Genomic DNA, 13,573 nt, shown 5'->3' on the forward strand with positions numbered 1-13,573 from the left:
GCAGGCAGGTGTTGCATAATTCTCAACCACTGATCCTATTTCCACAGATAACATCCAACACAACAACAAAGATCACTTTGTCGTCCGCACATCTGTTGGCTGCTCAGGCTAGGTTTCCAAACCTACTGTCAAAGAAAAGACTACAGCACGTGACCTAAAGAAAAACGCAAAGCGTCGAAAAAGAAAGTGGTTACACTAGACCGAAAGGCTACATTCATTAACCATTAAATAACAATAGTTAATGCAGTAAATAGCCTTGGTTAACAATTAATGAATTAACAGTTAACTAATGGTCTAGTAATCATTTCCTAATGGTTTTCATCTTTACGATGGTAGTGGTGTTTTTATCTAATCTAACCCACTAACTCTAACCTTAACCCTAACCCCTATGCTAATGCTATATAATAATGGTTATTACGGCATTAACTAATGTTAATTACTGGTTAAATAATGTACCTTTATTGTAAAGTGTTACAAAGAAAATAATAAGTTTACAGTTTGTTGTATGGTAGTACAACACTGTAGTGCAGATACAATTCAACAACAATAAAATCTACAGTTTTATAACACTAATTATTGCTCTGAAAACACGGTTTTAATGTAAACAAACAAAAAAACGAATGGTGATCTGCAAGACAATGGATGTGTTTGCATGCTAACCTAACATGTTACAAAGGATAAACCTTTTCAGTGCATTTCTATACAAGGGAATCAAATCTGCTTTCTAATCCATCTGGCATCAGCCAAATGCTACACATCGACTCTTAACCCCTAAAGAACAGACCAGTCTCTCTGGTGGGGGCAGAGAGTGACTGATGAATGAATTACTGCCACAGGGACTTTTATACAAAAGAGGGTTGAATACAGAGGTAAGTACGTATATGTGTGCAGAGGATGTTAACATACAACATTCACACAAGACATATACATATGGAATTTGTCCTTTGTCCCATTACAGCCACCACAAAGTGCACAAGCCAGTTCATGAGAAATACATGTTCTTAGTTCTACATTTTTTCAATTTAATATAAATAATAATAAAAATAATAATAATATATATTATTATAATAAAATATAATATTATAATAAAATAATTTTAAAAACATCCTTTTTCTTTGCAATGTGATTGCTGTTTACAGTTATACGTTGAGTTCCGTATGACCACTCAGCCGAGAGCAGATCACCTGCCGACTTCAAACTCTGAGTGACAGTGGGCGAGGTCCTTTTCAGGTTTAAATCCCATACTGCTGGCAGATGGCCGCGGCCTTCAGATTAACCCCCTGCTCTTGAACCCATGCTCAGCTTGTAAGGCAGCCCAGGCCAGTCTGTGGTGGAGACCCCGGGTCATTCAGAAGATAAGAAGTTAAGACTTTTGGTTCAACAAAGATAGATAGAAAATAGATAGAAAAGAAAAAAACAACTACGTGTGATCTCAGAGTACTGATTGTTGTATTATTGGTTATTATCAGTTATCCTAAAATGACCTGTCTTGGAAAAGCAAGTATTGTCTGATTTTATCAGGTGGATTTTCAGTATAATTACCCAACACTTTCCTGTATGTACTCCAATAAGAAAATTTGAATAGAAATCTAAACCAGTGATTTGAATGTGATATGACGAGGGGGTTGATTGCACAACTCTTTTGCTCATCGTCATCTTCCTACTTTCTTATCCCCTGTCTACAATCACACCAGCATGCACTGGCCCATGGGAAATCTCACCGGGAGCCCAATGCAAAAAGCATCAGCATCCCTCGCTCTGCATCATCTGGGGGGATTAGAGACGTCAACGCACAGCCATGACAGACCTTCGTCAAATAGGATCAGGGTTGTCTCTTTTTTCCCCTCTCTCTCTCCATTCTTATCTGCCTGAATCTAGCGTCCACAGGCCATCGCAGAAGGATATCCCATAATATCTTGTCTGGCAAGGCCCAGAAGGGGTATGGTCTCATGTCATAGGAGACATGGAACCTAATAGGCTTTTCAGTCAAGACACAGGATAGGACTGGGATATAATCATGGTGATGATAATAATAATGTTGACACTGGAGAGGATATTTATGACAGGGCATGGATACAATTTCAAAAGTAAATTAAAAAAAAGTACCCTTACATATCCTACTTTAAATAGGTTGATCTACCGGGATACTTTTACATCTTTTATTATTTGTAAGAAATGATTTGTCTTTACTCTTCCAAACAAGTTGTTCGGAAGTTGTCAGGGTAACAAACCATTTGCATGAGAGGCTTAAAATATGTGCTTGTTAAACCTGTGTTGTTTTTACAAAACAGGAAATAGATGTTATAAATAATACAATTGTGAACATTAAATATTGTTACCTGTTTGGTCGATTTGTTTTTTATCTAACCTGTGAATTACCACCTGAGCACAAGCTACCCATTGGACTTGACTGTTTTGGATTATCATTATTATTAATGATAATCTGTGGTGCAGTTTGCCAGGGGTGGAAGGGTTATCTTTTAGTTCTGCTCCACCCCCAAAACTAGGTCACTCTTTTAATCCCACCATGTACAGTAGAGACAGATCAAAAGTAGTCTTTTCGTTTTTATCAAACTGCAAGCATAGACAGCTTAGTGTTGATGGTATCAGTCAGCATTTCTCTTAGTAATAATATACAATATTTCTCATATCTGTTACTCTGTTTGTGTATTTGTATTTATTTTGTATCAAATAGAAAAGCTACTTTTCCCAAATTTAGCAAATATAAATTGTAGGCGTATTTCTTAGTGTGGATATGTTAACACGACATAAATGCGCCTTCTTGCTGAAAGAGGTAGGCTACCGCTGATGCGGAATCTTGTCCGTTGCTGCCACCAGGTGGTCAAAAGAAGAAGATGGATTTGGGCTACCGTTATATTCATTCATTCACTAAATATCAAAACAAATTAGAAGAAAAAATAGATTTGTTCGATTTAAAGATTTATAATTAATTGCTCTTATAATCGGATGAAAACAGTTAGTTTAAATTGTGTAGGTTATATATATATATGGGTAGCACGATTAAAGAAACCCAATGGAATAGTGCTACCGATAAAGGGATGGGTTGTATGCCACAACAAGTAGTCTAGGTGTGCATGGAGACGTTATTCTGAATCAACTGAATGCAATCACGTGAAATGACGAAAAGCAGTACACGCCACACGTTTTTAGAAAGATAACAACACGTCCACAGGTCGTTTTTTTTAGAAAAACAAAACAAAAAAAATGAACGAAAAAAGACCCCAAGGACTCATGTAAATTGGGAACCACGTGACCGTGCATGCATGTACGGGGAGTGAGGACAGCGTGTACGCGGCTCCCTGTGTAGCATAGACTACTGAGCAGCTGGGCGCAGGAAAAGTTACGGCAAAGTCCTTAATTTGACTCGATTTGATTTCACTTTCACCGTTACGACTTTCCCTAAAGCAATGTACACATGTTCAACGGCCACCGTAGCCTATTCAGAAAAAAACGCGTTTCATCCTTTCTGTAGATGAAATAAAAATGTAAAGTTTTATTGTTGCGCATTTGGACAATTCCGTGGGAGACGACATGTGTGAAAGAACACCTCCCTGAGGGAGCGACGAGTTCCTGAAGACGCCGAAGCTTGATCCAGTTTTCGTCCCTACTTCTCTTCACATGGGGGAAAGGGTCCGGCATCTGTGGATACAATGGGGCAGTGTGTAGCCCCCCATGCAAAGACAATGCAGCAAGATGCTACGAGGGACACTCGGATGTATGTTAGTGAACTGTGGCTCTACTGCCGAGGAGCCAGATAAAGGTTTGTAGCTCGCTGTTCGTTTATTTACCTTCCGCACCTTTTCCTTCACATCTTTCCGAGGCTGTGCGTGTAAAACCAGTTACAGGGCGGACACGACAGGCTATATTACGCCTCGATAATCATAGATGTTTTTATGTTATATATCTGCCAATCTACAGAAACATAAGCAACATTATTATCTATGCATGTACAGAATAATGATGACCAGTCCGAATGAAGGGGAAAGTATATCTTCAGCGTAAGCAAGGGAGATCCTTTCGTTATTGTCAGAGCGACCACCTATCACACACCTCCCCCCATCCACACACACAAGGGGCTTGTGTCTGTTGAATGAATTTTTGTTACTTTGTGTATGTGGATTATATTGTTGTAATGTCAAAGAAACACACATCGATTCATATACTAATTCAACATGACTGATGAATAAATAAATAAAGTTCCCATTACAATTATCAGTTAAATTCGTCAAACTAGTGGGCGATGGAAGCTTATCATCAGCCATTTAGTCAACGACATCTCCATGTGGAAGTGCCTCAAGGCCTTGAAGGCAACCATTAACGTAATTTGTACTGAGATGATAAACACGGTGATGTGTATTTCTGCTCCAGCAGATAGTCAGAAATTGCCAAACGCTTCAGTGAGTGTTGAATATGCAAAAGCCATCCGCTGCACACGCGCCTTTAGCCTGACAGTTTAATGGCTGTGGTGGAAAAGCTCAGATAATAGACACTAGTTTCACAGAAGCATCATCGTCGGATTATGCGCAAGTGTCACTCATAACATCAATTATGTGTCTGCTCCTTTTATGTACCAAGGCACGGGTACTAGTCTAACCTAGTGAATCTCTTCTACCCGTGCCATGGTCCATAGAAGGAGCAGAGACCCATAATTAGTGTTATGAGCTACACTCGTGTTTGTACTACGATGACGCCTCTCTGAAAAGGGTATGTACTCACACATGAGATCACACACGTAAGATCACACATGAACTCATCAAAGGCTTGAAAAGTGTCTTCTCCGTTATTTGTAGAGATCACACTCCCGCTGATTTGACAGGTCCAGCAGGAACTGCTCATCATTATAGAGATACTGTATGTGTTTTGGCATCATTGCGCTTGCTGAAAATATCTGCTGATGGGTGTTTATGGAGGCTGGTATGTATAGCATGAGGTGAGCAATACACATTGCAATGCTCTATAGTCCTTCCAGGCCCAGACATGTTAGTAGTCTGTGCCCATCCTGTACACATTAACACTTTTATGTACTGAATGGGACTATTCACATGTCGGTGCCTGTACAGCATTTTACTCCCCCTGCTTACTGGGCGGTTGCGATTCATGTAAAGTATGCTTCCTGTCATCTGCAAGCATGCATTAATAACCAGGCAATACCTGGAAACCTGTGCCTTCTAAATACATTTATTCAAATGGAATTGTGGAATTGCTGCCTCTGTATTTGCATGCTCCAAGGGATGTTTTTGGTTAACTATGCTATTACTATGGGCTTGCTATTACAAGCCTATACATTATCCAAGTATGTATCTCTATGTACTAACATTATCACTTTACATCACATTAAAACTAGGGTAGGTGGTTTGGTGACACCAAAAAGAGAAATCTAGATTACATAAAGGTCCCACCCCTCCTCCAGGACTCCTTCCAAACCACTCCCCCAAAACACGCGATTAGATGACTAGCTTCAGCAAAAGGTATGCCTAGTCTGGGGGAAGACTCTGGTAATGCGCAATGAGTGCACAATGAGTGCACAGGGGCACAGCTAAGTAGGTAGATCATATGATTTGGTTGCCAGGTAGGCTAGCCAATCATTTCACGGCCTGCCGACAGCCACAGACACCAATTTTTTTTGCGTATTTGATTTATTGATTGCTGCTTGTGTGTTAAGAGAATATACAAATATGACAAAAAAGTTTCTAAAATAAATCACCTGTGCTTGCTTTAAAGCCTCACATTATGCCCTACAATTTGACTTCTCTTGGATTATTTTAGTTTACTTAAATGTTACATTGAAGAGTAATCATGGCCTTTTTTCCTGATTCCAGACTCGGGCTTCGTCCATAACATGACAAGACATGAGAAGAGCGCTGAGAACTGAGTGAGCTGACGTATGCACGACAGCCATCCATCAACACACAACTCCAACATTCTCCTCAGTCAATCCAAGAATCTTCATTATGAAGACCAAGTATGCCATCGTCTTCATCTTTATCGTGGCCCTGGTCATCATCGAGAAGGAGAGCAACATACTGTCAAGGTATTGGGATGAATCAACGAATCAATGAAATGCGTTTTTTTTCATGAATCAAAATGATCAGGCTCTTGAGGAGGATGAGGGGTGTTTTGCTAAGAAACGGTACACCAATTGAACCAATAATAATGCTGGTAATGCTGTTTACCCCTTCCTGTTAGGGCCAACAATAAAACCCTAAAACAATTAAAACGAAGGGCCGTCGTTTCCTAGGCTGGTCGCAAATGTCCAGAGAGAGAGACTCATCCCGTGGCTAGTTATAAACCAATATACTACTAAGTCATTAAACAGACACACTTATCCAAAGCTAATAACCGTTAATTTGAATGTATACATCATTGATTAGGAAGTAGGGGTTAACCATTTTGCTCAGAGATCACCTACAGGTATGCCGTGGAGTCGTGGACACCCTAAACACTAGGCAATCATGGGGGTTGAAATCTGAAATGTTACGAAACAACTCAAGTGTATTGGGGACATAATGTGTGTGTGCGCTTTTGATCCATGATAATCCATTGCAGAACTCTCAATAGGGTGTCTGATAAGCTGACCCAGAGGCAGACTCCACTGCAGACGTCATCCGGCCCCATGTACGAAAACGACACAACCCAAAATGCCCTCACTGAGGACCAGGACCCGAGAGAAGACGCCATGGGAAACTACAACGCCAGCGACCCTCACAAGCACATCCTGCTCATGGCCACCACCCGGTCAGGGTCCTCGTTTGTGGGGGAGTTCTTCAACCAGCACGGCGGGAACATGTTCTACATGTTCGAGCCCCTCTGGCACATTGAGCGCAAGCTGGCCGACGCGGCGGAGAGCGGGAACGTCACGGGGCTGACGGAGATGTACCGGGACGTTCTCCAGGGGCTCTTCCTGTGTGACTTCGGCTCTCTGGAGAGATATATCTCGCCGGCTCCCCAGGACCACGTCACCGCAGCGCTGTTCCGCAGAGAGTCCAGTTCGTCGCTCTGTGAAAAGTCGGTTTGCTCTCCCTTCGTCAAGGACATTTTCGAGAGGTATAGTGTTTTTTTTTTCCCGTGGCAATCCATAGATGTACTTCGTTATGAGTTATTTGCTGTTAAAAAAAAAAATAACACATCTACAACTGTTGTCGTCGCAGGTACCACTGTAGGACCCGGCGCTGTGGTCCGCTCAACCTGACCCTGGCAGCCGAGTCCTGCCTGTCGAAGAAACACCACGCCATCAAAACCGTGCGCGTGCGGCAGCTGGAGACCCTCCGGCCTCTGGTGGAGGACCCGCGCCTGGACGTCATGGTGATCCAGTTGGTGCGAGACCCCCGGGCCGTCCTGGCGTCCCGCATGGTGGCCTTCTCGGCCCAGTACCAAACGTGGAACTCCTGGGCGCAGGAGGGCGACGTGCCCGAAGACGTGGAGCAGGTGAAGCGCTTCAAGGGAACCTGCGACCAGATCAGGATGTCGGCGGAGCTGGGCCTGGGTCTGCCCGGCTGGCTGAAGGGACGCTACATGCTGGTGAGGTACGAGGACATTGCGCACTTCCCCATGCAGAAGGCGGAGGAGATGTACAAGTTCACCGGGATCCCGTTCAGTCCTCAGGCCAAGAACTGGATCCTTAAGAACACCCAGACCACGAGGGGGGCGAGCGGGGTCTACTCCACGCAGAAGAACTCCTCTGAGCAGGCGGAGAAGTGGAGGTATCGCATACCCTTTAAGCTGGTCCAGGTGGTGCAGAAGCTGTGTGGACCCGCCATGAAGATGTTTGGGTATAAGTTTGTGGATAGCGAAACGGCACTGCTTAACAGGTCCCTAAGTTTGCTGGAGGAGAGACAGTTTGCCTTCTCACAGGATTGACCCGTGAAGCTGGGACCAAACACAGCCGGACGTAGGACGGTTAGTAACAAGGACGGAGATTGAGGCGGACTTTGTGCGTACCAAAGGTGTAGGTAAACAAGGGTCAGTGTATTACTGACTCCGACTGGATATTTTTGGATCATATTTAACTTTTCACTTGAACATGAAATGCAAAGAAATTAAAGCTTTGTCGTTTCGTGCCTCATGTAAACGCCAGGGATGTAGTGCACTTGAGGACCAGTTCATGTTTTAAATGGGAAACTTGGAAAAAGAAGAGAAGTATTTATTGTGAGAGTTTAAGCTCTTTTTATCAGTCTATATTTTATATGACTAGGCTTGAGGAGTCGCTTTCAGTGCAGAGTGCAACCATAACCGCACCACGACTACCACATGTCCAAAGCCCTGGAGGCTCATCGGTGAAGCGGTTAAATGGTCAGTTTACTCTATTTGCTTGGAGATAGTTAGGTTTACCGTACTGAGTTTGAAATAGATGTTTTTAAGTAATACACGATTCAGGATGGATAAGTTTAGGTGTGCAATACATTCCAAGGTTGTTCAGGCAAAAAGGTTAGAAAGGGAATCCTAAACTTATACCCAAAGGTAACAGACAGGTCAATATGACGTGACCTCTACGTCAATTTCCTTTTATCCGACACCATAGCGTATTCATTTGTATTAATGCAGATGTATCGACAGAAATATCTTAACATAGATTGTATTGTAATTAGAGAGCGTTAAGTGTCATTAGACTAAACTATTGTAGGTTTAACTGCAACACCTTTCAAGGGACTGATGTTTGTTTGTAATTTGGCAGTGTGTTTGTGTGTGTGTGTTAGTGTGTGTGAGAGTGAGTAAGAGATGAAGAAAGGGAGGTTTTATGGATGTGCACTAGAATAGGATGATGATAGTATAGGAAAAATTTTAACAAAATGTTAGATGTCAAAACAGCGTTATTCTGCACAGGAACCCAATACTTAAGCCATATACAAATCTATATCCCAGACGTCATATTTTCCTATTCTAAGTATAGAATTCACACATCCTATTACATTAGGGTAGCCTATAAGTCCATCGAACTGTAAGCTCTCCATAAAATGCAGCTACTGTATAGCTTGAAGGTGAATGTAGGTCCTGTCAAGGCCAGCCCTCAGAGCAGCTCTTTTATGGTATATGAAGGTAAGCACTGTGATTCCCCTTCAATGGCTGCTTTATCTTCAGCTTGGCTGAGGCTCCGCCGAAACTGCTGTGCTAGTATTGGTATTTGATATGTGTGACACGTGAATACAGTGAGCTTCTACTCCTTGTAGCATTTTAAAGAAACAGGAAGACACTTTGAGCAAGGTTTTCGTAACCACATATTAACAAAAGCCTACTGTATATGACACTTACTAATGCTACGATAATAATATAACAGAGAGAGAGAGAATGTTGGCGAGTGAGTCGCCCTTTCCTGTTTTTTCCTTTTTTAACCATTTCCTGACTGTTTCCTTCCTTCGAAAGAAATTCTCGTCATCCACCCCATGAATAAAGTACTTTTGTGTTCGGTGTATGTAGTGTATAGCACACGTTCATAAAAGGATCATTGGAACCGTATGTGTGTATGTTATTCCCCAGCTCTGTGAATTAAAATATGTGGCCTACAAAGAAGTGCCCAGTAGTGTGAGGGCCTCGTTCTGTGCTATGGGTGGAGTACTAGTACAGTCTCACCGGGGGTCCGTGTTCTCTGTGTGTGTGTGTCGTTCCTCCACTAGGATTCCGCCTAAAGTTGTGTGGGAAAGAGCAGAGGCAAAAAACAGTGCCTCCATTCATGCGTGCATCCATTCTGTTTCATTCCCCACCACCCAGAGTTCACAGCTGTTGTTCCCCGACCCTTTTCCCTAATGCTAGTCGATCTCCATAGCAACGTAGCGTGATGCAGATGTTTCCACCAAGTCGTCATTGGTGACTTGGGAATTTTCAGACCGGCAACAGCTACAAAAAATCCCTTCAATATTTATACCTAGAGGTTTTAAACTCACACCCATAATAATAATTATTAATAAATAAAAAATAAAAATAAATAATTCACACTTTGTGCCATTTGTGTTGGCATAGGTGTACATTATTTTACAAATTATAGGCCTACACATATACACACAAAAATATTAGTTGTTAGATAATTGGTAAATATTGTTAGATATTGTTGCTATATAATATTGTTTGGATGTAAATGAATGATGCTAATAATTAGCTTCAGGATAAAAATGGCAACAAAACGCATTATCTTCGGATTATGTACAGGGTGCTGTTGCCATGACAACAGCAAACCCAGTCATCTGTTTCTAGTTAACAGTTTTACAGCAACACAAATGTTATAAAGATGTAATAGGCCTACAACAAAACAATACAACCTACATGTTAGGCTACATTGTAATGTTACATTATGGTGACTTCAAACCCACCTAATCGTAATACACCAACAATAACATGTAAGATAGGTGTGAGAAATGCCATGAAGCAAAATTCAAACAAAACAAAACAAAAAGTGTAACCCAAACACCTCGGAAAATAATGTGTAATGTGCTGGACCTCAGAGGTTGAGGGGAAAACCATTTTGTCTTGGTTTGGTTAAGAAGTTTATGACCATACAGTAGCTTACAGGACTCATAAGAGAAGGCCTACCACGATTCAGCCATGTGTAAACTACAATACTCTGAAACCAGTATGACCGGCCAAAAATAGCTGAAGGATAGCCTTTATGAGGAGCAAGTTGATGTGCATTTTTTAATAATTATAAAGTCTCTACCTGTTGTTGTTGTTGTTGTTGACAAACCAAATAAAAAAACCTATGTTGGTGCCTTAATGTACTGCTTTTTGAGTGGCCAATCTCATTCATTTTAGTAAGACTTGGCTGTTGGGGTGTAACTGAAACATGGTCTTCCATTACTGCAATGTACATACCAATGACACTAAAGCAATAAAGACACATTTTAAGATGTATTTGAAATAGCCTATTATACATAAGGCTATAAAACATCAACACAGCATACAAATCAGTTGCAGTAATGGAGAAACCATGTCGCCAATTGGTAGGGAGTCTTTTTTCATATCTAATCAACAAAACAGGGGAGGGGAGCAGTACAAGTCAGCATGACTAAATAACATTCAACGTAATGCTAACACAGCCGTCTCAGTCTGCGTTTGGCGTCTGTCCTGTCATAGGCCTCATTCTGTCATTAGGGGCTGGGTCTTTTCTCAAAGCACGGATTAAGAAATGTTTGTTCAAGAGGCAGTTCTCAAAAAGAAATGTCATGAAGCTCATAGCTTGGGAATTTGAGTTTTTTTTTTAAAGGAACAATCAGCTAATCTCTTTTGCCCTTGAGGGTCATACACTAACAGGAAGAGGCAGAACTTATTTCATGGAGAATATGAAGAATATGCCCATATATGTCCTCAAGTACTCTGAAGTTATTTTTAGATAATTTCAGTGCCTTTTTGCAGTTTATTTCAATATTTTTCTGGAAATATTCCCTGCCATTCCAAGATTCCAAGAACGTCACACCCCTGTCAAATAAATATTGATTTTATGTGTATATGCATACTTAAATGCAGAGGGCAGCTTAGATAGAAAATATTTCCATTGGGGCCTGAACTCTCCCATTCATGTGCAGTGGAAAGTTGTCCGGCTTTGGCCCTGTCTGCTACCTTATCCTTCTCAGCCACCTGAATAGAGACCACTGTAGGTCTTCCTTTCAAAGGACACATGACGGCGTAAGGGGAGACAGCGGGATAGCCTGGTGGTAAGGCTGGTTTGCCCCAGCTGTTTACTGAAGGTTCTGCATGTTTCTAGGCATCCTTTTTATATACAATATATTTCGTGGTCTTTTTATTCCTGCAAGTAAAGGGTTGAAAGAGAATGAGATTTAGCATAGGATCATAGTTGGGAATCCAACCCAGGTCACTATCAGGAATATTGTGTTTGCAGTTAGCTCATTTGTGGGGCGTACCGTGGGTTGAGCCATACACTGCGCCTGGTCTAGACACCCTTGAGCAAGATGCGTACACGGATCGTCTCATTACAGACATGTCTTTCAAAAATAATCCACAGTAAACTGTGGTAAAAGGTGTCTGCTAAGTGATTAAATAGTATTAAATGTGGCCCAAGATTTGACATTTGCATTTGCACAAGCAGCTTGCATATCTCACGTACCACCAGATGTAAGTTTGTGTATTCACTGGCAGCCTGAATGGTGGTTCTGTACTGGTGCGAGGGAAGGGTACTGCGCCAAGCAAACAGGATATCTGTCTACTCAATCCGCCTGCTCTGTCCCCTTTTCAGGTTTCCCTTTCCTAAAACATCCCCTACCCTGCCCCTATCCAAACTCCTTAAAGCAGCCCATTTGGGAATAAAGTGCCTTATTGTTCCTTTATCTTCTTGCCTCAATGTGCTCACGAGGAATGGTGTGCTGGGTCAGGCGCTGTTCACATCCCTCAGCTTCGGCAAATGGCAATTCTTGTCGATTTAATTAAAGTTCTGTTCTGTTGGCATTCTTGAAATACGTCCATCTTTGTTCTGTCTGGTTAGTCTTCGGCTATTTGACCCATAGCTATAAACGTTTCCATGACTATCCATTAGTGTCTGCACCAAAAGGCTAAGGTATCGTGGTAGCTGTGTCGGTAAAGGCACATAGTCAGTGAAAACACATTTAATGTTTACTGCATCCATACAAGAGGTTTGCTGGAACTCGAGCAAAAAGTACAGCAATGACGAACCTTCATAAAAGCCTCATTTATAAAACTCTCATTTATATTCACATCGTGACTGCTTGGTTTGCTCACAAGTTTATTTCGGGTGGGTGGAGCTCTATGCATCTATAGAGGAACTCTACATCTGGGGCCTAGTTGGAAGGGTGGGGGCTAATCCTCTCCCCTCCCCCATATCCACCCCTGGAACCCTCTCTATAAATTAGACCACCTTTAAGTCTCTCGCCCCTAATGGGCTACATTTCTCTCTCTCCCCTAAGACTATCTTTCTCTCTCTCCCTGCAAACTGGCTATCTCTCTCATAACTCTCTTTCTCTGTAAACTGGCTATATCTATCTATTTTTCTCACACTCACACCAACTGGCTTCTCCCCCCCCCCCCTCTCTCTCGTCATAACTGGCTACCTCTCTCTCCCTCTAAGCCCCCCCCCCCCCCCCCCCCCCAGCTGGCTGCCCCCCCCCCCCCCTCTCTCTCTCTCTCCCTCTCCCTCTCTCTCTCTCTCTCTGACTGGCTACCTCTCTCTTAAGGTAAATACATGCTGTGGTCAGGGTGGAACACAGGGTGTTCACTCATGTCCCTCTGCCGTTGCTCCACTCAAAAGCCACCTTGTTTTGAGGCCAACATGTCCTCCACAGACTGGCATACGAGAATAATAACGGGCTTTGTGGCACATCCTAAAAGTGAAATCTCCAGCAATTGGCCTTCCATAAAAGGGACAGCATTGAGATTAATATCTGAAGTCTTCCACATAAATGCGTTACTTATAATTAACGTCATACGTGTAGTATCATGTTTTTCTCTAGGGGGCAGTGCATACCACGCGATCCCCAATAGGAGCATCAGCCATCTTTAACACCAGATGATGCAGACAGGCTGACAGCATGCATTGTGTTATGTGTGTGTGTGTGTGTGTGTGTGTGTGTGTGTGTGTGTGTGTGTGTGTGTGTGTGTG

General features: G+C 42.3%; 1 protein-coding gene across 1 annotated transcript; it reads left to right on the top strand.

The window, feature by feature from the left end:
• Positions 1 to 3,402: 3,402 nt before the first annotated feature.
• chst3a (carbohydrate (chondroitin 6) sulfotransferase 3a) lies at positions 3,403 to 8,572 on the top strand. The gene is made up of 4 exons (XM_084470290.1): positions 3,403 to 3,781; positions 5,841 to 6,052; positions 6,580 to 7,065; positions 7,170 to 8,572. The coding sequence occupies exons 2-4, from the start codon at positions 5,973 to 5,975 to the stop codon at positions 7,876 to 7,878; spliced, it is 1,275 nt and encodes a 424-aa protein (XP_084326416.1). The 5' UTR covers positions 3,403 to 3,781; positions 5,841 to 5,972; the 3' UTR covers positions 7,879 to 8,572.
• Positions 8,573 to 13,573: the final 5,001 nt, after the last annotated feature.

This window comes from Micromesistius poutassou, assembly GCF_964030765.1.
Source record: "Micromesistius poutassou genome assembly, chromosome: 7".
NCBI lineage: Eukaryota > Metazoa > Chordata > Actinopteri > Gadiformes > Gadidae > Micromesistius > Micromesistius poutassou.